This window comes from Squalius cephalus, assembly GCF_949319135.1.
Source record: "Squalius cephalus genome assembly, chromosome: 10".
Lineage (NCBI taxonomy): Eukaryota > Metazoa > Chordata > Actinopteri > Cypriniformes > Leuciscidae > Squalius > Squalius cephalus.
This window is the reverse complement of record NC_137131.1, coordinates 2084502-2110231: the sequence shown is the minus strand read 5'-3', so window position 1 is coordinate 2110231 and position 25730 is coordinate 2084502. Positions and strand designations below refer to the sequence as shown.

At 35.4% G+C, this 25730-nt stretch overlaps 1 protein-coding gene across 1 annotated transcript in view; it reads left to right on the top strand.

Moving 5' to 3' along the window:
* The window catches only part of necab3 (N-terminal EF-hand calcium binding protein 3), a 52783-nt gene that overhangs the window by 19257 nt on the left and 7796 nt on the right, over nucleotides 1-25730 (top strand). The window contains exons 3-9 of the mRNA XM_079882776.1: nucleotides 6418-6526; nucleotides 14720-14745; nucleotides 15987-16084; nucleotides 18378-18514; nucleotides 22854-22975; nucleotides 23997-24076; nucleotides 25405-25458. Coding sequence (XP_079738902.1) covers nucleotides 6418-6526; nucleotides 14720-14745; nucleotides 15987-16084; nucleotides 18378-18514; nucleotides 22854-22975; nucleotides 23997-24076; nucleotides 25405-25458 — 626 coding nt within the window. The remainder of the gene's footprint in view (nucleotides 1-6417; nucleotides 6527-14719; nucleotides 14746-15986; nucleotides 16085-18377; nucleotides 18515-22853; nucleotides 22976-23996; nucleotides 24077-25404; nucleotides 25459-25730) is intronic.

Sequence of the window (25730 nt, the reverse complement as noted above, 5' to 3'; positions counted from 1 at the left end):
GCTAAAGGTTCTGGATGGTCTGCTGGGTCTCTCCTGATGAACACCTGCTGACATTTGACACAATCACTCATGGACTCTTGTTAAAGGGATAGTTCACTTTGAAATTAAATTTTGGTATGTTTTAGCTTACCTCAAGGGCATCCAAGATGTAGGTGTCTTTTTTTCCGCAGTAGTTTCAATTTTGATATTTTTAGGTCAAACCGTTCTTGTCTGTCAGTCATTTAATGCAGGTCTGTGGTCACTGTCTCAAAGAGCATGCACAGAGTCCAAATTAAACAATTCCCCATCATAAGTACACATTGATGGCCTAAGACACGAAACGAGCGGTTTGTGTGAGAAAACGAACAGTATTTATATCGTTTTTTACCTCTTGTACACAGCCACGTCCAAGTGATCTGAGGGCGCGCGCGCATCCTGGTGTGTGACGTGTACGCAGACTGGTGCATAGATATATACACTAGATGTCACCTTAAAGACATTCGTTCCAATGAACTGCCGTAGACAAGGCGACATCTAGTGTATATATCTATGCATTGAATTAATTGAATTATTTATTGATCCAACAATCAGCTATCTCATATACATATGAGTGCTGTTCTTCCTGTGGTCAAAATCACTATTATATATCAATTTTTACAAAAATAAGCATGCATTCATACAACATACAACCATAAACAAAGACATTTAGTAGAAGACGAACTGAAAATATTCCTTGATTTAAGTTGGTTAAAATTTAAATCAAACTCAAGAACTAAGAACCCATGTATACTTATAGGGTCAAAAACTTTTACTTATATAGCACCTTTTTAACAAAAAACAGAAGTAAAAAGTCATATAAGAACTTGTGTAAATAAATACAATTTCAATTTAATTTTAAAGACCATCTTACTAGCTTCATTGACGAAAAAACTAGGTAAGGAATTCCATGCTACCATGGCCAGGAGCTGTTCTACAAACAGGCAGGAGAAATCTTCCTTCTGATGACTGACGTGTGACATATTCGTGTCCATCCTTAGAAAACTTAAAATTATTAAATAAAATAACAGGAGTCCTTGTTGTTATAACATTTCTTGCAAAACCAAGAAGAGAATAATGCACCAGTCTGCGCACACGACACACACCAGGATGCGCGCGCGCCCTCAGATCACTTGGACGTGGTTGTTTTATAAGAGGTAAAAACGATATAAATACTGTTCGTTTTCTCACACAAACCGCTCGTTTCGTGTCTTAGGCCATCAATGTGTACTTACGATGGGGAATTGTTTAATTTGGACGATGGGGAATTGTTTTAATTTGGACTCTGTGCATGCTCTTTGAGACAGTGACCACAGACCTGCATTAAATGACTGACAGACAAGAACAGTTTGACCTAAAAATATCAAAATTAAAACTACTGCGGAAAAAAAGACACCTACATCTTGGATGCCCTTGAGGTAAGCTAAAACATACCAAAATTTAATTTCAAAGTGAACTATCCCTTTAAGGTTTATCCACTAAACACCTCCAGGCCATGGAGAGCTAATTTGCATGCAGTGTGAATATATTTAATTATGGTGCAGTACAAAAAAATACCTGGTAATTTTGTTGCACCATCAAAATAAAAAAAAAGACGTAAAACTCAAGTGAAATTTAAATTAAGCGATGAGCCAGATGCACTGCATTTTTGTTGGTTAATTTAGAACTGGTTTGATGTGCTCGTGTGTAAAGATATTGAGGGCGGATACGCTAAACTATTGCATCTGCATAATTTTCCCATGCAATCAGAACTAATTTTGTCCTTTCATGAAACAGCCCTAAAGGTGCATGGAAAAAAACTGCACTGTTAGTGTCATTAAATGTTTTTAAATGCCTAAACCGTGCATTTCTGAAGCGCAGATGCGTGAAACAAATCAGGCTTTAACAGAACAAATTCCTGAAGTGACTGTAGCAGACGAGGCTGTGTCACACTGCTTCATCCTTTGCTAGAGGAGATGTGTTTGAAGCACAGCATGGAATGGGTGGGGAACGCTTAGGAAGATGCATTAGAGATTGTTGATCCCTAGACAACAGCGCAGAATGACACATTAGTTTGAGACTAAATAAGGCAGAGCAGCGGAGTAGATAAAAGTCTCCTGAGAGCCGGACTGTTTTCTCCAGTGCCTCCATTAACCACGAGAGCTGCGATCTATCTGACTGCAGATTGAGCTCTTACTGGACTTCAGAGATCACTCACAATTAAACTTTGACCTAGAAACGTCAGGCGATGTTTGGCAAGAAAACAAAGCAAATGTTCACAATCCAAACCAATGATGCAAACTATACGTTCAGGCTTAATTACTTCTTTTTTTTTAAGTGGATATTTTAATTACCAGTCTAAACGAGTACACTTGTTCATCATAAGATCATTGACAAATGTTTTTAATAACATTTCTTATATTGCATTTTTGTGTACATTGCATATTTTGTATATTTTTTATGCATTAGTATTAACATTTTAACATACTTTTACTATCCAAATCATGCGTCACAACATTTGAGATGTAATGTACATATGATATTGTATATGCAAATGATTAATTAGTTTTTGAAAATAGAATATATTTTTATTTGTTTAATTACTGTGCACATATATTTGGAGATTTTTAATGTTTTGAAAGAAGTCTCTTCTGCTTGATCAAAAATACAATAAAAATTATCAAATATTATTACAATTTAAAAATATATAGTGAAATGTAATTTATTCCTGTGATCAAAGCTGAATTTTCAGCATCATTACTCCAGTCTTCAGTGTCACATGATCCTTCAGAAATCATTTCTGATTATTATCAGTGTTGAAAAAGTTTTTTTGTGGAATTTTATATTCTACTGTTATATTAATATAATTATTTTCAGGATTATTTGATTAATGTAATTTTCAAAAGAACAGAATTTATTTGAAATAGAATCTTTTGTAACATTTTAAATATTTTACCGCCACTTTTTTTGCACCAATGCATCCTTGGTAAATAAAATTATTAAATTATTTACTTTTTTTTCTTACAGATCCTAAACACTTTAACAGTAGCATATCACTTTATTCACTTTTGTGTAATATTTCAGATATACATATTTAACTTCAGGAATGAATGCAAGTTACCTGGATTGGTATTGACAAATCAGTTGAGATCAGCGAACAGTTTTTTCTCTGTTATACAAAAACAAATATATCACATTTTCTCTTGTGTCTGATATATAACCCAATTCAGTGACACACTAAATGTCTAGTATCCAAATGCTAATCCAAATATGCCTTGGAGATTACAGAAGTTCTCTGAGAGAAAACAAACCCGCTGATACTGTAACTGGACTCATTCTTGCTGAGGTTTCTTCCAACCTAATTACATTTCTGGTCAAGATGTAAATGATCTTGTTTTTCTTCTGAAGTGCATCTTTGGCTGGCTAGTGTGTATTTTTATTATCCAGAGACGGCTCTGATTCTGGTCCTGCCGTCTGTTGTGAAGAGACTGAACGCAGATGGCCATTAAATTTGCTCTTGAACTAACTGGAGACGCTGGAGAGTTTTCTAATGCTCTGAATATGTTCAGTTCCTGTGTAATTAAGTGTCCATTTGGCCTCAAAAATGTTGTTTTTAACTTAAAAACATTCAAAGCTTGTTCATGCATCGCAGTGAAAGTGCACATTTGTGGATCAGACGGTTATTTGAAGAAGTCTCGCTGCTTTTTTTTTTTTTTTTTCCAAGTATAAATATAAACCTCTGTGTGATTTTTAGTGAATTGTAAGTCTGATCATAATTTTGACAGCATCAGTCTAAAGATTGCTCTGTTTGACTCGTCAGGAGTTGATGTCTAGATCAGAATGATGTGTGCTTTGTAAATGATGAGTATTTTACTTCTTTCTGAAAGAAACTGATGGTCTGATCTCTGGCCGCTTTATATTTCACTATTTAATATTAATCATTTTCTCAGAATCTCAGTCTAATCTTCTTTAAGCCTAAAAAGCATGATGAACATGATCAAAACTTTGCAAGTAAAAGAGTTTTAGTATAATTGTACAAACGTCCACCTTCAGCTCGTGCTTCACGTGTCTTTTTTGATCTGAAACCTGGTTTTTATAAAGTAAACGTAAGGATAACTTTGATATTGTTTGTAATATTTGAAGATGAACACTCATGGGTATCAAATATGATCATCAGGCTTCTGAGGAAGGTTTATTTGTTCATCTCTCAATCATCATTGTATTGCATTGCATTATACGTTTTATATAGTGCTTTGATCATAAACTAAGCATTTAAAAATGAGATATTGACAGATATTGATATTTATGTGCATAAGTATCTGCTATACTGTTATAAAGATCTCAGAATATCATCTTGCTTTTTGGCCAAGGTTCAAGGTATTTTATAGTCATTCTGTACATGTTGACACATGAGAATGAAATATATACTCAGGTCCAGCAGCGTAATAATAATAAAAGACTTAATACACTAAATTTAAAAATAACTTCCTAAACAAGTTATTTAGGTACTAAATCTTACGATGTGAGCCATAAAAGCCTGACGTATCAGATATGATACTCAACAACAATATAAAAACATATGCTAACCTGTTCCATTTAAAGAAAATTATAGATTTTTTAGTTACACTTTATTTTAAGGTGTCATTGTTACAGTGTAATTATATATTTAAGTTCTGAGTAATATTAATGAACTACATGTACTATAGGGTTAGGGCAGGATTAGGATTTGGTTGAGGGTTAGTTGCATGTAATTATGCATAATTTACTGTTATTACTATGGTAAGTACATGTAACCTATGTAACATGGACACTGTAAAATAAAGTGCTACCGATTTTTTTATTTCACATGTCAGACAGGGTTAAGCATATCACAGAGATTTACCATTTAGTATTTCTCATAATTTTCTAGTTAATATTGGCTTTATATATGATTTTTAGATATTAGATCTAGAGTTTTCCACGTTCTGAAAGTCGAGTCAAACGTCACGATTGACGTTGAGCTCAAGTGTCATCAAACCCCAAATGCACAAGTGGAGGGCTAAAAGAATCCGGTGTCTTTCGGGAGGCTGATAAATGTCAGAGAGGAAGTGATGTAGACGATCTGTCAGCCGTGCTGTGTCACATATTGGCATGTAAATTCCCCTTTCTCCTCTTTGGGCTCTTGATGGATGACACGTTCTGCACTTTACCTAATAATAAGAGCAGATGCACTGACGGCAGATGGTAGTTCACTGATCAGGGTTGATCTACGACATCTGCCGTCAGTGAAAAGCATTGCCAGGTGTTTATCTGACCTGAGAAAGTCAGTCACCGTGGGCTGAGGAGAATACATATATATTCCAGCCAGCGTTTCTGGTCCATTCACCAACTGTGTGATGTGTAATGCACACAAAACTGGAAAGATCGTGCGAACATGGCAAGCTACGTCTCAATTTCTAGGAGTGGAAGTGCACAGTTTTGTATCAGGCCATCAGGACATCAAATTTACTTGATATTATGAACGATAAGTGAAGGGTAACTCATTTCCAAAGTTTGCATGGTTTGGGGCATCAAAACAACGCAATATAAAATATAAATGCATACATATGTGTAAATATATGAAGAGTGCCATCTGAAATTTTCTTCTAGAATGATCATTTTTATGAAGCTCGTTTATTTAAGTTCAGTAATTTCACTTAAATGACAATTAATAGGTCATTTACATTGCCATTTAAGTGAAATTATTGAACTTAAATATACAAGCTTCATAAAAATGATCATTCTAGAAGAAAATTTCAGATGGCACTTAGAGGCTTTTTTATCAGAACTCTTCATATATATATATATATATATATATATATAACGGTTAGTTCTTATGTCAAATCCATAAGACTTTCGCTCATCTTTGGAACACAAATTAAGATATTTTCAATGAAATCTGGATTTATTTTATGAATGTTTTGTATCGTCAGAGTTTTGGATGTATAGACTTTCAATGGAGGGACAGAAATCTCTCAGATTTCATTAAATATCTTCATTTGTGTTCTGAAGATGAACAAAAGTCTTACGAGTTTGGAACGACACAAGGGTAATTAATGATTTATGTTTTAGGTGAACTAACCCTTTAATGTACACAAAGTTGTTGTTTTTTGTTAAATCTGCCTTTAAATACCACATAAAAGCAGAGATTGTTGTGATTGGTCGCTTTGCATGTCCATCAGCCGGTCTCTTTCTGTTGACATGGATTCATTGCTTTAAAGCCCTTCTAGATGAAAAGTGAATTTATGCACTACTGAATTAAATGGAGAAAGGTTTTGAGGACACTTTCCATTTTTTCTTGATAATTAGCATTCCTATCAGATACATTTTTAATGCGCTAAAAAAAAAAGAAAAAAATCTTGGCCACAGCTGTGTTTGCTGATTCTCTCGTGTGTCTTCTTGCAGACGACGGCAAGCTGTCCTTCGAGGAGTTCAAAGCCTATTTTGCAGACGGGATTCTCACCACCGACGAGCTGCGCGAGCTGTTCTACTCCATCGATGGACGGCAAACAAAGTATACACTTCAACCATCACTCACACACACAGCCAACTCACTTCAGTGCGCACAGTACAAGTGCAAAAACTCTCATTTCAAAGCTTTATTGAAAGGATTTCGGCTTATTATATATTGCAACATATTTACAAAACTACTTTTCTAGTGCAATTAATGCAATTAATATTTAATTAGAAGGCTGGCTGAATATTTTTTTTAAATAGACCTTCGTCTGAGTTTTTAATGAATCATGGCTGCAGTAAATCATGAAATGATGATTAAATGATAGAGAAGAGCGTTATGATCATATCTGTGTTCGAGAACACTTTCTGCTGTTTAAGATCGATTTGGGTGCTTTTGAAGTGAGAAGTAATATTACTTTACATGTAATATTAAATATTATATTGTCTAATTATGTTACATTATAATGTTTTATTGCATTAAATCAACAGTTTGCAATATACAGTGGAGAATACATCTGTATCTATTCAGATGGTGTCGCTCGAGTTCTGCTTTTTAAAGAGATATTTCACCCAACAATTAAATTCTCTCATCGTTTACTCACCCTAATGCCATTCCTGATGTATTTGACTGTCTTTCTTCAGATAAACACAAATGAAGATTTTTAGGGATATAATTCATCTCTGTGAGTCCATATACAGTAATGCCATTGATTCAGGTGTTTCTGTGATGCTGTACAGCCACATTAAAGTCACATGATTGTTGCTTCCTCCACACCCGACCTGCACTAATTATTAGTGCCTTTTTGCATCGTTATCTGATTTGCATGATTCCATTAGTGAATCAAAACAACGCAAACAGAGCGTGCATCAGTAGGCACAGTTCATGCGTAGTGAACTCCCACCACTGGTTATCTGTGAGTTTAGGTGACCTGTATCCTTAGCAACCTTACATTTTCGTTCCCTAATTAGTTGCCTTTCAGAGAGGCGTGATTATGTTGCGCCGCATGCCATAGCTTTTTTTGAAGCATCTGGAACGAAAACGAACAAGCAATCGAACGTTGACGCGCAGGAGGATCAAAGTATTTCCTGAGGTGGCGTGTATGAATCAAAGCATGGAGAATTGTGTGCCAGGAAGCCAAGGAATCGACAGAACAAAGGAGCAAATTTGATTTCACACAGAACTGCATTGCAGAGCTGCCACACACACACACGCACACACACACACACACACACACACACACACACACACACACACACAGGGCCACAAAGTTCAAAGCTCAGCTTTTCCTCTGAAAATGGAGCATATTTCTGCAATCAGTCGGAATGGTCGCTGGGTAATTACTGTATTCAGAAGCCCGTAGTAAATGAGTCTAGTCAAGTTAGAGTCTAAAATAGGTCTGCTTCATGCAAAGCGTGCGTCTCAGTTCGTTTTAAACAGCTCCCGTCCTCATTACGCCGTTAAACCAGTCGGTTGATTCACAGACCCCTGGGAAATATTCGATGCGAAAATGACCTTGTTTTTTTCCTTTATTGCATGGATAAATGTACCTGCTGGAATTTGTGTTAGTGGCTGTGAGTCGGCCACACATGCAAACTTTCAGAAACTTTAAAGATTATGTGATTTTTTTTATGTGACACTTTTTACATTATTATTACAAGTCTTGTTATGAATGATTCAGCTGACTTCTCATTAACCAACCCCTTCTGTCATATAGAGACACTTTATCCCCATCCAGTCAATTTCCAGATTGATAAAATCCATCCAAATGCATCAGTTTGCATTAGTAAAGTGACCCTATTCCATAGGCCTTTATTAAATATGATCAAATGTTTTATGCTGGTTCAGTTTACAGAATATTTTTACGATAGACACTGTGCCAGATTATTATGCGATGCCCACCCGATCATCGCATGCCGTCTTCAACGTGTTTTGCACTGGCTGTCTTTCATTGCATAATTCCACCTATATCATCATCTCTCTTTCGTTTCGGCATGTAATAATATAATATAATATAATATAATATAATACAATACAATACAATACAATACAATACAATACAATACAATACAATATAATATAATACAATTAGGGCTGTCAAACGATTAATCGCGATTAATCGCATCCAAAATAAAAGTTTGTTTTTACATAATATATGTGTGTGTACGGTGTATAATTATTTTCTATATATAAATACACACACATGCATGTATATATTTAAGAAATATTTGCATGTATATACTGTGTATATATATTTATATTATATATAATTTAGATTATATATAAATATTTTATATATAAATAACACATTTTTCTTAAATATATATATGCATGTGTGTGTATTTATATATAGAAAATAATTATACACCGTACACACACATATATTATGTAAAAACAAACTTTTATTTTGGATGCGATTAATCGCGATTAATCGTTTGGCATCCCTAAATACAATACAATACAATACAATACAATATAAAATAATATAATATAATATAATATAATATAATATAATATAATATAATATAATATAATATAATATAATATAATATAATATAATATAATATAATATAATATAATATAAAATAATATAATACAATATAATACAATATAAAATAATGTAATATAAAATAATATAATATAATATCGTATAATATAATATAGTATAATATAAAATAATATAATATAATATAATATAATATAATATAAAATAATATAATATAATATAATATAATATAATATAATATAATATAATATAATATAATATAATATAATATAATATAATATAATTTAAATGTATTAAATTTAGAATTTGAAAAATACATGCATTTATTTGTACATTTAAATGGAAATTTATTTAGAAAGCTCAGGTTTTATTTATTTTGACATCCCAGATGTGTCAGAACCCGTCTTGGGGGACCAAAATAAATAAATCAACATGCTAGCCTTTCTGTCATGACATCACGTTGGTTGTCGTCCACTATACGAGATCAAATGATCGATTCTTATGGAAGGCCAACAGGGCCAAATGTTGGGCCTAATGGCTTTCCATAGATTCTTGCATCTTGACGCCCATTGTTGTTTACGAATCACCACAACACCGTATGCCAGACGGATCCGGCTGATATCATGAAGTCTGAGCATTAGTCTGTGGATGGTAGTGTGCTAATAGACACCAGTTTGGACACAATGCAATTCAATTACCCAATTCATTCAACTAGTCCCTTTTCTCCTTTTGCTTTTTCCGTCCCTCAGTCTCAGCGAAATATTAAAAGTCCATTAATGCTATCAGGGAGCACTCAAAGCAAATTCAGCCAATTATTTCGCCTCACACATAATTGTGTTTTGGCTGCGATGGTGATTTAATGTGACAACACAACACAACACGTACTGGGGTATTTGTAGATTTGTTTTCGTCTGCATAAGAGTATGAATGTGGAGTTCAGCATGAAATGCACAATCCGAGCGGTGTGGGATGGTGTGACTGTGCGAGGCTTTATTCTTTGGCATGTTTCCTCCATACCAGTAACTCATGGAGATTATCTGCATCTTCGGTTTTAGGGTCATCTCATTTTATAATGTGAATGCGGGACTTCTAGTATTCTTATGTGATAACTTCCAAATAAATGCATGTATTTTTCAAATTCTAAATGTAATATTATATTATATATTATAAAAGTATATAATATAATATAATATAATATAATATAATATAATATAATATAATATAATATAATATAATATAATATAATATAATACTTATTATATTATATTAATTATATTATAATATAAACCGCTTCATCCTCTGCAGTGTCACTGGGATGTTGGAACCTAATATTATATTATATTATATTATATTATATTATATTATATTATATTATATTATATTATATTATATTATATTATATTATATTATATTATATTATAAACCATCTCATCCTCTGCAGTGTCACTGGGATGTTGGAACCTAATATTATATTATATTATATTATATTATATTATATTATATTATATTATATTATATTATATTATATTATATTATATTATATTATATTATATTATATTATAAACCATCTCATCCTCTGCAGTGTCACTGGGATGTTGGAACCTAATATTATATTATATTATATTATATTATATTATATTATATTATATTATATTATATTATATTATATTATATTATATTATATTATATTATATTATATTATATTATATTATAAACCGCTTCATCCTCTGCAGTGTCACTGGGATGTTGGAACCTAATATTATATTATATTATATTATATTATATTATATTATATTATATTATATTATATTATATTATATTATATTATATTATATTATATTATATTATATTATATTATATTATATTATAAACCGCTTCATCCTCTGCAGTGTCACTGGGATGTTGGAACCTAATATTAAATTATATTATATTATATTATATTATATTATATTATATTATATTATATTATATTATATTATATTATATTATATTATATTATATTATATTATATTATATTACAAAGTTCAGGGAAAGCAAATTGAAGATGATTGTGCCATTGCTACTACTTTTAATAGTTTTTTTATTAACTCAGTTAAAGAATTAGGGGCAAATTTTTCGAGAAGGGAAATAAATATTAGTCCGATTGATGATGCAGGTAAAGGTTTTAATCTAACCAGGACAAATGAAATGCAAGTCAACAAAGTTACAGTATTAGCTCGTTGAAAAGTCTAAATGTAGAGATGCTCATCAATTGGGTACTATGTTTGTTAAAACTCACAAAGATATTTTAACCCCTGTCATCACTCATTTAATTAACTCATTTGAATGTAGTGTTTTTCCTACTGCGTGGAAACAAGCCATTGTTACTCCTATTTTTAAATCTGGAGATCGTTATGAAGCTAGTAATTATAGACCCATAAGCATACATACTGCCAGAATTCTCAAAGGTTGCAGAGAAGATTGTTTTTGAACAACTGGCATCCCATCTTAACACAGTTAAGTCTGGATTAAATTGTATGCAGTTTGGTTTCAGAGTAAATCATTCTACTTTACATTTAATAGAGCAAATACAATTTAAAGTTGAAAAAGGAGGATTTGTTGGGGGCATATTTTTAGATTTACGTAAAGCCTTTGATACAGTTAATCATGCAGTTCTCCTTTCTAAACTGTCTACATTTCAGTTTTCATCTGAAGCTTTAGCTTGGGTATCCTCATATTTACTTACTTACATATAAATACATATTTATTTTGTAGAGAACAATGTGTAAAAATTAAAGGGGTTAAGTCCTGCAATTTACATTATACTATGGGTGTACCCCAAGGATCAGTGTTAGGTCCCTTATTATTTAGTCTGTATATTAATGATCTCCCGCAACAGTGTGACGGAATACAAGTGCAAATGTTTGCTGATGATACGGATACGCTGAGAAGTTAAAAGCTGCTACAGAAAGGATTACACAGTGGCCGGATCAATCATGTCTTAGCTTGAACATTAGTAAAACAAAAGGAATTTTTTTTCTCAAAAACAAATGTTAAATCTCCTGATGTTGTGTTACAATTTCAGTTGAAGCAGAGGCAGAAGCATGATCTAAGTGCAGCAGTATTACTTCATAAACAGTCTCAAACTAAACAAAATAAACTCAGAACAAAACCAGAACAACCTACACATGCAACGTAAAATAACTGACGAGGAACAAGGCAGAACACTGGGTATAAATAGACAGAACTAAAGAGGCAAATGAACAAGAAACACCTGAACTGAACTAACTAATCAATAAGTAACTATAGAAACAAACAGGCAGGGGAGGAGGAAGACTAAACTGAACTAACAAACAGAACACAGACAATGGGCCCTATCTTGCACCCAGTGCAATTGACTTTGTACACTTACGCATGTATCATTTCTATTTTGCACCCGACGCACAGCGGACTTTTCCCTCCACAGACGCACGTCTGTAAATTAGGGAATGAACTTGTGCTCCCGGGGGCGGTTCAGCGAAAAGAGGAGGCGTGTTCCGGCGCAAACGTTCCCTGGTGCTATTTTGCAGTTTCAGAAAACAATTCCGCCACTGACCAGGAGAAACCTCGTCTAAAGTCAGTGGCGCATTCAGATGCTATTTTAAGGGCGCATGCTTGGCCATAATGTAGCGTGTGCACAACGCGCATATACTTTGCTTCTCTCATCTACACACAGACGCAGTAGTTGACATTTTTGCAAATCATACATAATTACAAGGAAAAGTATTAACACACGAGGGAAATCATTGTTGTGTCCATGAAGATGTGAAAAAATAGGCATAAATCTAGCTTACACATTTACCCAAATGATTATACGCCTGTTTAACCGAAGCTAATTTGGGTGTTTCTCCATCCCCAATGTCACTTCTCTGTGTTTTACGGCCCTGACGAGAACGCCGGTCTCCTCGGCTGTGAACCGCTCCTGGCAAATCCGCCGTTATAATAGCAATCCGCCATGGAACAAACGTCTGCTCTTAAAGGGAATGTGAGATGCTCTGATTGGTTTATTTCACGTTACGCCCAAACCACACCTATGAGTAATGAAGCGACTTCAGACCAACCCATTTTAGATTTGCGAGATCCGCCCACAAAGTTACTTGCATTTCGCGTTTGATACTTGCATTTCAGATCGTTAAAATAGGGCCCAAAGACAGAAATCAAAACAGACTGACAATGTAACATGTTGATATGTTTATTAATGGTGAAAAGATAGAAATAGTTTCACTATTTTTGCCTTTAATAGAAATGTTGCCTTTGGCTTGCTCAGTTGGGGATATTTTGGGAATATTAATTTATTTTTATCAATCAATAAATTCCACTAGAAACAAACCTTGTTGTATTATTTTAATTTAATACTGTGAAGCTGCTTTGATACAATTTGTATTGTGAAAAGCGCTATACAAATATACTTGACTTGACTTGAAATAGTTAATAAGTTAAATTATCTTGACATAATATTGGACTCAAATCTCAGTTTTAAAAAACATGTAAAGAAAACCTAATCATTTTCATTATTGTAGGATCATAGAGAAACATAAGTTTGTGAACTTTGACTTTTTTCAAGTTTGTGTATGGTTTATAAAATCTTAATGGCTCCTTCTGTATTATGTGACTTTGTTCATTTTGGCTCTGAAAACTCTGAGATCTACCAGATTATCATCCATGAGTAATTGTCTGGTTCCCTTTCGTCGTTCTGCATTTGGACTATCGTCTTTCGCAGTGAAAGCTATAATCAGTGGAACGCCCTACCAGAGGATATTAAAGGGTGCAAAGCTTTTGGGCTTTTTAAATTGAAGTTAAAATCTTTTTTTAAATCGAACCAACTCTGTAAACAATGAGAGTTTTGCAGTTTAATTGAGTTTTTTGTTTTGTTTTGTGGCCCTGATATAGTATGTGTGTGTATGTATGTTTTATATTGTATGTTAGTTGACCTGCCTGGGGACTACGGATGAAAATTAAGCCTTTGGCTAAATCCGGTACAGTGCATGAAATGGAAACATTTATGTTAAAAATTGTACTTGGTCCCTTTATAAATAAAAATTAAAAAGATAATAATAATAAATCGCTCTATCCTCTGCAAGGTCACTGGGATACTGGAACTTAATATTATATTTTATTGCATTACTATACATTACATTATATTATATTGCTGAATTTTTGATAGCAACAAATCAACAGTTTGCAATACACATTAGAGTTAGAAAAGTAATGTGTTTTTATTTTATTTTAAAATAAAAATGAGAAAATGGACACTATACAATAAACTTTACACAATATGCACATAATATAAATATTATACTGACAGTTTTGATTGTGAAAAAAATATTGTGGATGTTATTTGCTTTATTTATTTATATACATATGTTTGTGGGTCAATGGTATAGAGAGACCCGCTGTTTGCACATGATATTTTAAATTGGTTTAAATCAGATCTGAGTTTGTAAAAGTCATAAGGAAATTAAGTATAGGATATTTTTTGTTCTATTGGTTTTACCCGATTAGCGAGATCATTATCTCTGCGAGTTACCATCTGCTGAGAAATATCAGCTCAGCCCTGCGATGTTAGCAGAACACAGCATAATTGGGCTGTTTACACTGTAAAAAACTGTGGACGGCCCACACATCTTCCTCTAATGACACCGCTCTCAAATCCTTGACCCTTCTCCAATTCAATTAAGGCTTTTCATCTTATGACTCATTTTATTCTCTCTCTCCTCTTCCTTTTCCAGTAACCTCGATACAGACAAGCTATCAGGTAGGTGTGGACAATTCCTTTAAATTATCATACTGGATAGAAAATAAAGATGAAGAAGTGTTTCTTCAAGTGGCAGTAATTAAAAAAGAAATGTACCTGTTGGAAACAGCTTCACACATTTCACATTCTCTGTAAGAATGAATCTTAAGTGTTTGTTATTACTTTTGCAAGGTCATAATCTGTTAATATCTCCTCTGATTCAATATAGTTATATAACTATATTGAGAATCCGAATGTTTTGATTATTATCCATCTTGAATAGTGTGCAAGATTAATGCGTCGTGATTTGTGTACTAAAGCTGGTGTATTATTTCAAAGGTGTTCTACATTTTCTGGTGGATTTTTGAAGTATGCATCCATGCATGTTGTGAGAATACATTTTTAGTTAATTAGTTAAGCTAGTTTCTGATGCAAAATATTACGCAACCAAGCGGTCTGTAATATCAATGCATAAGATTATGACATGGCAAAAAAAATTACTTCATTGCATTGTCTCCACAGAGATATTATTTTTGTATATTAAAAAGAGTTGTTTTTTTGCTGCCGGATTTACAGTGTTTATTATAGAATTTTCTGAGATCCCCGTGGAGAAACTGATTAGGAAAAAGCACCAAGGCTGCTATAAAACTGTGTGCTGACTGTAGACTTAGTACACAAAATATAAATCTATGAATTGAAACGCAGCCTGAGTGTTCTGAGAGTAAAGATGGTCATATTAGACGACAAATAATAATCTGAAAACCTTTTCGTCCGCAGAACAGCGCAGCAACATAATTCACTGACTCATATACTCGGGTATAGATATTGACAACAGAGCCACAGTCGCCTCTGTGTGTGTGTGTGTGTGTGTGTGTGTGTGTGTGTGTGTGTGTGTGTGTGTGTGTGTGTGTGTGTGTGTGTGTGTGTGTGTGTGTGTGTGTGTGTGTTGGAGGACGATCTGGTGATAAAAACAGATTGTAAAGCTTGATTGTTTCCCTGAACTTCTCCATTTCGTATGTGGTAAATGACTTTGTAGCATATCACAAATTTTGTATTTTGGCCTATAATTCTCTCTCTCTCTCTCTCTCTCTCTCTCTCTCTCTCTCTCTCTCACTGTTTTCAGTTCAAACTGACCATTTGCGCAGAAGGTTAATATTATCTCAGTAAACATGCATAAATGCACGTCTAAAAAAATCCACCGGAGAACGAATATGACTCATATTTTGTTTCTGACCTATTATTCATCCTCTTTCTCTTTCCAGATTACTTTTCTCAGCATCTTGGAGAATATCTGGATGTTCTGTCAGCGTTAGAGAAACTCAATGTCGCCGTCCTGAAGGCGATGGACAAGACGAAGGAGGTAAACTACCTAACTAAAACAGAAAACCTTCTCAGAACTTCGCTTTGAATATTCAGAAAACATTCATTGTATAATAATTAATTAACAATAATGAATTAACTTAATGGGAACATTAGCAAAACGTTCATAGAACATATTTTTGTTAGCTGGGATTCGGATGAGGTCACATCATATCCAGGGTTATTATTGGTAACTAAAACTATTAAAAAATATTTTGTTAACTAAAATAAAGCTGCACTACAATAAAATTCAATCTAAATATTAGATGAAAAACGTAAACTAAATGAAAATTAAAAGTATTGCATTTTGCAACTAACTGAAATACATTGAAGCACTAAAATGGCTAACTGGAAATATATAAAAGCTAAAATTGATATAAATATATGAACATAACAAATTAAAATGACAAAAGCATATAACAAAAATACTAAACATTTAATATAAATTAAATTCAAAATTCAAGATATTAATAAAAACTACAATAGCAAAAAAATAATTCTAAAATAACAATAACAGCACATCTGCATCATATTGACAATTGCTTTAATATTTTGTTTATGCAAAGACAGTCAGACATTTTTAGGAATGAATTTTTCAGGAGGGCAACTATAAATGCAAACACTCAGAAATGATCCACTCTACTATTTCTGTCCGCCAGCGCTGATCTGCTCTGTGTCAAGGGCAGTAATTGTATCTGATCTCTGTCAGTGCAGGAGAAAGTGGGCCTTAATTTTGTTTTCAGACCGGTCGTTACTTGTCAAGATGTGTCCTGGATGCTCAGTAAACTCAGCGGAGGGTCATCAGCCGCTTACTCAGGATATTTCTGCATTGATGACGGAATCACTGCAGGATATTAAACACTGAAGGTCTTAAATGACGACTGATGCAGCAGGTGAAGAAAACGCTGTGTGTGAGGTAATACAGTGAGTAGGGCTGCACGATATTGGGAAAAAAATTACATTGTGATATTTTTTTCCCAACGATATATATCGCGATATTGCGAGCCATCAGTCCAGGCTAAAGTCAATTATTACCATTCCATGATATTAATAATTTCACTAATAAGCAAGCTTCATTACAAGTGACAAAAAGGTCACTTAATATTTTATTCCAAAATTAGAACATATTTCTGTAAGAATTCGGTGAACGTTCTACGCAATCCAACGTGGCGGCGCTCTTAACAGATGTTTGTTCATTAGGCTATAATTCCTCAAAATAAGTAAAAAAATTCTTATTCTCTCTCTCTCTCTCTCTCTCTCTCTCTCTCTCTCTCGGTGCTGATGCAGTGACGCGTTCATGTAAACGGCACCTAAAATCTGTCACTAAGAACCAGCAAAAGCAATGATTATGAATATGTCAAATATTTCAATGAAACATTTTAATTGTTTATTAATGAACAAGTGTTTTCTGTGTCGGCTGCAAAGATGAAGTTGACGATAGGCTACTCGCGATCTTCGCAGAAGTGAACACGCCGGAGAGAAATGCACATTTCGGATTACATAGTTTTATTTTGTTTTGAATGGTTATGTTTAAAAGTAGAGATTTCTGTATATAATAGATATATTTCTATATATTTTTTTTTTAGGTGTGTGAGGCGAGTAGGCTACCTTATACGCTGAGTTTCGGTTCATGGATGATAGCTTAAGCTCCAGTCAGGCGCTGGCGCCTCCGTATAGCATATCTCTGCTATATTTACTTTTTATTTATTAAATCCAGGAAATTGGATAATGAAACACTGATTAAAATTAAGATACAATTAATACAAAACGAAATTCGTTTTAAAGAAAGGCTTTGTGCTTTCTGTTTGAGGTCTCTGTGAAAGTTTTAAAGCAGTCTTTTAGTGCCGCTTTGAGCGATCGCGTCCGTAATGGAGAACTGCCACGCAACATTGTTTTTTCCTCATAAATGCGAACACGAAAAATAACAAACAAAAGACTTTTTAAAAAAGACAACCATCCACAACTTTATAACACTCCAGGCAAAGTACCTCTTTTTGGTCAACATCCTCCTTTTTGTAGCCGAAATAGTCCCAAATAGCCGACTATATAGCCAAGATATTTTGACTTTCTTTTTGGTAGAAATCATCATTTCGTCACCCCAGCAACAAGCCATACAACAAACTCGTGTTTACTGTGTGCTACCCTGGTGCTACCGTTCTCTTAATACACCATGGGTGCTACTACCCTTCACATCGCATGTTCCGGCGATGTGACTATCGCTCATGCACACATCGCGATGTCGATGTTAAAACAGAATATCGTTCAGCCCTAACAGTGAGCTTCTTCTTCTGCAGGAGTACCAGGGTTCATCGGTTCTGGGTCAGTTTGTGACCCGCTTCATGTTGAGGGAGACGTCCAGCCAGCTGCTGTCGCTCCAGATGTCTCTCCAGTGTGCGATGGAGGCCGTGGAGGCGCAAAGTAGCACCGCTCCGTGAGTTACACACTCACACACACTGTAAACGCAACACTTTTTTTTCTGTCTTGCACTCCTAAAATTAAAGGAGTTCCTGTGGCGCCTTGGAGATCACTTTTACAGTTCAGATGAGAGGAAAACCTCTTCAAGAGAGCCTTTTAAAGTCCTGATGTTGTTGTTTCTCTACTAGAACAGGTTTTCCTGCTTGAATGTTGATTATTCTCCTCATATTCTCCATTGTTGCGGCTCCTCTCTTCCCAGTCTGTCAGTAACGCTCTGTTTACTTCCTGTCTCTATGAAGCCCCTCCTCCTGAAAAGCACACTGTGCTCTGATTGGTCGGCTGGAGCAGTGTGTTGTGATTGGTCGAGCGCTTCGAGTGTGTTTGGGAAATGCCCCGCCCTTACCACAACCGCCAGTTTAACACACTACTAACTAACTCAACCAGGCCCCGCCCCTTTATTCTGCGTATGAATTATTATAATGAGGAATATTGTGACGCGTTCGTTCCCGGAAGAATCTCAAGACTACAATGGAGGCGTTTCAGGAGTTCAGGAACACTGATATAGAGAATAATTATCTATCTATCCATCCATCAATCCCTTAATCTAATCTAATTACTGAATCCAATCTAAAGGTTATATGATTTTTAATAAATGTCAGTTCAATATAATTCTACTTTCTTACATGCAAATCCCACCTCAATTAAATGTAGTGCTTGATTTGCTTATAAGAACCTATTTTTATATTCCTATGATGTTTTAGAAGAACCTTGCAAGTGTTTAGACATCATAAGAACGGTGGCATTACAGGAACCTTAAAAGAGTTCTTCTGAAACCTCTAGAAACCCATAAATAGTTTGATATGAAGATGGATCTGTGAGCCTGAGGTGAGGCACAGAAGATGCTTTGTATTATTAGGATGTAGCCTCTGCTCGTCTCAGCATTTCATATATGAGACGAGAGAAAGAGGGAGAAACCGATAAACAGAGTGCAGCAGAAGTAATAGTAATGTATTCTTCATGATGAAGCACATTTGTCTTGTTTATCCGTGGGGTGTTTTCTTCCTCACAAAGCATCTGTCACTGAATCACGCCGGTATTCTCAGAAGAGCTCGTAATGCGACGGAAACAACAGGAAAATGTTTGCATATGTTTTTGTCTGCTATAATCGCTCAGTGAGTCAAAGAACATCTCTGCTGTTATTTCTCTCTGACTGTAATTCCCATTTGTCGAACAGAAAAGCCCCATTAGGACCATTTCATAACACTGTACAGTTCAGCGGATGCTCATGAACACAGTGAGAGCGCATGAGATTAGTCCTGGTTTAGTCCTGGATGTTATAGCTTCAGGTTTGCACAATTGCAACCAATAATGGTGACTGATTCATTGTGTCATTTTTACAAACACATTTATGTTGTAAAATGTTATGTATTGCGAGTATGGTATTGCTTGTATACTGCTGTTCAATAAACAAGAAGTTAATATAAAGTGACTTACATTTTAGATATAATAATACAAGTTATATCTGTTTTTGCTCCACTAATGACAGTAGTTCCAAACGAAACCATTTTTTACCGTTTTTCGATCCTGAATGAATCAGCGTTTTTGAATGATTCGTCTGAGTGAACAATTCAGTGACTCGCTCATAAAGACTTGTTTAATTTTTGAATGATTCAGTCATCGTTGAAATAATTGGTTGAGTGAATGATTCAATGACTCACTCATCAAGACTTGTTTCATTTCTGAATGATTCAATCGTTCTTGAAATAATTGGTTGAGTGAATGATTCAATGACTCACTCATCAAGACTTGTTTCATTTCTGAATGATTCAGTCATTGTGCAAATAATTGGTTGAATGAATGATTCAATGACTCACTCATCAAGACTTGTTTCATTTCTGAATGATTCAGTCATAGTTGAAAAAATTGGTTGAGTGAATGATTCAGTGATTCACTCATCAAGACTTGTTTAGTTTCTGAATGATTCAGTCATTCTGCAAATAATTGGTTGAATGAATGATTCAATGACTCACTCATCAAGACTTGTTTAGTTTTGAATGATTCAGTCATTGTTGAAATAATTGGTTGAATGAATAATTCAGTGACTCACTCATTAAGACTTGTTTAATTTCTGAATGATTCAGTCATTGTTGAAAAAATTGGTTGAGTGAATGATTCAGTGACTCACTCATCAAGACTTGTTTAGTTTCTGAATGATTCAGTCATTGTTCAAATAATTGGTTGAATGAATGATTCAGTGACTCACTCATCAAGACTTGTTTAGTTTCTGAATGATTCAGTCATTCTGCAAATAACTGGTTGAATGAATGATTTAGTGACTCACTCATAAAGACTTATTCACTCAAAGACAATTTGTTACTGAATGTCTCGAGCGAATCGGTTGAATGAATCAGACTATTGATTGAACATTCAGTAATGCAGTCACTTGTGTAACTACAGCCAGCACTATATCAGGCCTTTCGTCCAGTCCGATGTAAAGATAGTCTAAAGTTCTGTAATATTCGTAAGTTATATAATTTGTTTTGTTGAAATGTTTTTTTCTTGCTGCACAAGAGTTCTCAAAGCTTCAGTTTCATACTGAGAATCAATACACATGCAGATGATCTCCAGCTAATCAGAAATCTCTAGCGTTTTCCACACGTTTTTGAGTCTGTGGTCTGTTACATCAGATATATGTGCATCTGATGATAATAGCAGAAGTGGGTCAACAACAGCCTTGAGAGAGACTTCTGACTCATGTGAACATACGTGGGTGACGTCAGCAGGGTTACAACATTGACGAGGTTATTCACATTCAATGTTATTCGCTTATGCTCATCAACTATTGGCAGTGAACGCGGACACACAGATGCTGTGTTCTTGCAGCTGCGCTTTGTCAAATCTGCCATCCGCTCACTATCTTCTGCTGGATATTCACTGAAAACAACACCATCTGAATGCATCTAGTTTTAAAGTCCCTCTGTGGTGAAAACCAAGCTTTTAATGCCGTCTATGTGGTGTTTTTAATATGCTTTAAGACAAACCGTGTGTAAATTCATAAGTCGACACCATTGCTGAGTGTTTCCTCCTTAAAACTGCAGTGAACCAAAGACAGTCTCAAAAACACGCTTTGAAATCGCTGGTGTTTCTGACGTCACAAACTACCTTGTAACCAATCAGATCAACGTGTGATCTTCAACCAGTGGATCTCTGAGCTGAGTGAGTGAGTGGAGGCGGGGCTCATTCGCATATTCATAGAACCGTGAATACTAGACAAGGCAAGGGTGTCGAGTTACAGTCAAGATATTTTAAGACATGAAGAATTTTTCTTAAAGGGGGGGGGTGAAATGCTCATTTTCACTCAATCTCCTGTTAATCTTGAGTACCTATAGAGTAGTATTGCATCTTTCATATCTCCAAAAAGTCTTTAGTTTTATTATATTTATAAAAGAAAGATAGGCTGTACCGAGTCTTTCCGGAAAAAAACGAGCGGCTGGAGGCGGGCCGTGTGGGCGGAGCTAAAGCTGTGCTAACGCGCCGAGCTAACTTAGTAACAACACACAGAGACACACAACACACAACACACCGGTTCCAACCACGACAGCGAACCTTTATCATTGTGACTGCTCGATCCTTAAGCATTAGACGATCTGCAAATCCGTCGATCTGGGCTTTGTTTATAAAACAATCATCGTCGAAATGCAGGGAACAAACAGTCTTACGCAACTCCGTTGATGATGCTCTGAAAAACAAACTCCATCCACTGGTCCCTTAACGCCGGGTTATTTGGGAATCTGTGCAGGGTTGTCTTGCCCTGGCAACCAAAAACACACTTTTTTGGTGACACTGACTTCCAAAACCCGAGCAGAGCGCTTTGATGAGGTACTGCTTTCACTCTCTTGCTCTGGTCTACGAGTGCGCGCGCGCCCGCGATCATGCCGGAGAAGTGCCCTTAGGACCCATATAAGGAAATTCCGCAACATCTGACGTCACACATGCCCATACTAGAAAAATTTTTTCCGAAACTTGTGACAAACCGGAAGGACAATTTTTGGCACAGAAATACTCCTTCAAACGTACAATTTAATTTTTGAAACTTTGTCCATGTTTAGCATGGGAATCCAACTCTTTAACAGTGTAAAAAACTCAGTATGCATGAAACAGCAATTCACCCCCCCTTTAAAGGAAAAAACTTTTAAATGTGTAATTTTGGTGATCATAGATGATTTGACTACAGGGGGACTTTAAGCACGATATTATTACTGTTACAACATCATCATTTTACATAAGCACAAACTATATTTATGTTCCTATGATGCAGAACATTAACAGAGGATCTGGGCTCTTTTTCTCTGTAGGGTTGAAGTTAAAGTCCCGGAGCATCTTATCATACAGAAGAACAACAGAAGATGTGGCCGTCGAGTGCAGAAGAACATGTGTTTGTCGCCTACTGATCCGTACTCGGGCATTCTCACTACCGGTAACACACACACACACACACACACACACACACACACACACACACACACACACACACACACACACACAGCTTTTAAAAGACAATAGTGTTATTATTCAGCTCAATTTAGTTCAATATTATTTAGTTCATTAACAGTGTGAACAGTGCAAAGGTTATTAATTATGAAGCGACTTACATTTTAGACATAATATTATAAGTTATGTCTATTTTTGCTCCACTAATGACTAAAGTTCCAAACGAAACCACACCTGAATCATACTGTTTTTTTCCATTCGACTCACTCATAAAGACTTGATTCATTTCTGAATGATTCAGTTGTTGTTGAAAGAGTTGGTTGAATGAATGATTCAATGACTCACTCATGAAGGCTTGTTCATTTGTTACTGAATGTTTCAGTGTTAAGCGAATTGGTAGAATGAATTAGACTATTAATTCAACATTCAGTAATGCAGTCACTTATCGCCACCTACTGGTGTAACTGTGTAACTGCAGCCAGCACTATATCAGGCCTTTCGTCCAGCCCGATGAAAGTAAAGCTAGTTTAAAGTAATGTACAATTCGTAAGTTATATCATTTGTTTTGTAGAAATGTTTTTATGTTTAAATAATGAGAGTCCTACATTTTGTAATTGTGTTCAATATTATTTCAATGTAGTTCAGAAACAGTGTAAATGTTGCAGCAAATTAAAATACAAAGCAGCTCTACAGAAGACAATAGTATCATTATTCAGCTCAATTCAGTTCAGTGTTGATTCAGTTCAGTTCAATTAGTGTTGATGTTGCAAAGTTCATTCATTATTAAATTAATTCGATTCAGATAAAGCAGCAATGGTGTTATTATCCAACAGAATTTATTTTAAGTTTTGTTCTCACCCAATAGTGTCAGTGCAGGCAAACTGATATTACTGAATATAAAGTGTCTTTTAAATGTCTTATAAGCAAAAGCATTTTTAATAGTTTTAACAGTAATGCTGCTGATGAGTGGAGTTGTGTACTGAGTGTTGGTGTGTGTTGCGTCTCAGGCGTTACCGTAGATACAGATGAAAACTGGTGCTCTCAGATCAACAGACTGCAGCAGCTCATCGACAAACTGGAGTGTCAGGTGAATAAGTCCAAATATCCATTCACACATTAATCTTTATGTTTTGAGCTTGTACACTCACCTAAAGGATTATTAGGAACACCTGTTCAATTTCTCATTAATGCAATTATCTAATCAACCAATCACATGGCAGTTGCTTAATGCATTTAGGGGTGTGGTCCTGGTCAAGACAATCTCCTGAACTCCAAACTGAATGTCAGAATGGGAAAGAAAGGTGATTTAAGCAATTTTGAGCGTGGCATGGTTGTTGGTGCCAGACGGGCCGGTCTGAGTATTTCACAATCTGCTCAGTTACTGGGATTTTCACGCACAACCATTTCTAGGGTTTACAAAGAATGGTGTGAAAAGGGAAAAACATCCAGTATGCGGCAGTCCTGTGGGCGAAAATGCCTTGTTGATGCTAGAGGTCAGAGGAGAATGGGCCGACTGATTCAAGCTGATAGAAGAGCAACTTTGACTGAAATAACCACTCGTTACAACCGAGGTATGCAGCAAAGCATTTGTGAAGCCACAACACGCACAACCTTGAGGTGGATGGGCTACAACAGCAGAAGACCCCACCGGGTACCACTCATCTCCACTACAAATAGGAAAAAGAGGCTACAATTTGCACGAGCTCACCAAAATTGGACAGTTGAAGACTGGAAAAATGTTGCCTGGTCTGATGAGTCTCGATTTCTGTTGAGACATTCAGATGGTAGAGTCAGAATTTGGCGTAAACAGAATGAGAACATGGATCCATCATGCCTTGTTACCACTGTGCAGGCTGGTGGTGGTGGTGTAATGGTGTGGGGGATGTTTTCTTGGCACACTTTAGGCCCCTTAGTGCCAATTGGGCATCGTTTAAATGCCACGGCCTACCTGAGCATTGTTTCTGACCATGTCCATCCCTTTATGACCACCATGTACCCATCCTCTGATGGCTACTTCCAGCAGGATAATGCACCATGTCACAAAGCTCGAATCATTTCAAATTGGTTTCTTGAACATGACAATGAGTTCACTGTACTAAAATGGCCCCCACAGTCACCAGATCTCAACCCAATAGAGCATCTTTGGGATGTGGTGGAACGGGAGCTTCGTGCCCTGGATGTGCATCCCACAAATCTTCATCAACTGCAAGATGCTATCCTATCAATATGGGCCAACATTTCTAAAGAATGCTTTCAGCACCTTGTTGAATCAATGCCACGTAGAATTAAGGCAGTTCTGAAGGCGAAAGGGAGTCAAACACAGTATTAGTATGGTGTTCCTAATAATCCTTTAGGTGAGTGTATATTGAGATTGCATGTCTTACAAACCAAGTGTGTTTTGCTTTTCATTTCTAGAGTCCAAAGTTGGAGCCACTGAAAGAAGATACACTGGCCAGCACGTACAAATCAGTGAGTTCTCCGATCCACCACCTCAGAAGTCCAGTCCAGATTTTATGTCTGTTTAACCTCCATCATAATGCAAGAATTACCCACATTAAACGGCAGTCAGATCAGTAGAACACAATGATGAACTATACAATATGTTTAATGAAAATCAGTGAAGGATGAAGGCAATGAGTGAACTGAGAAAGTATATAATGAAGTAATGAAGTAGCGAAGTCCAATTAAAAAAATGTTTTGTTCTTTTGAGTCTTTTCAATGAATGAAAAGAAGCATCCTTT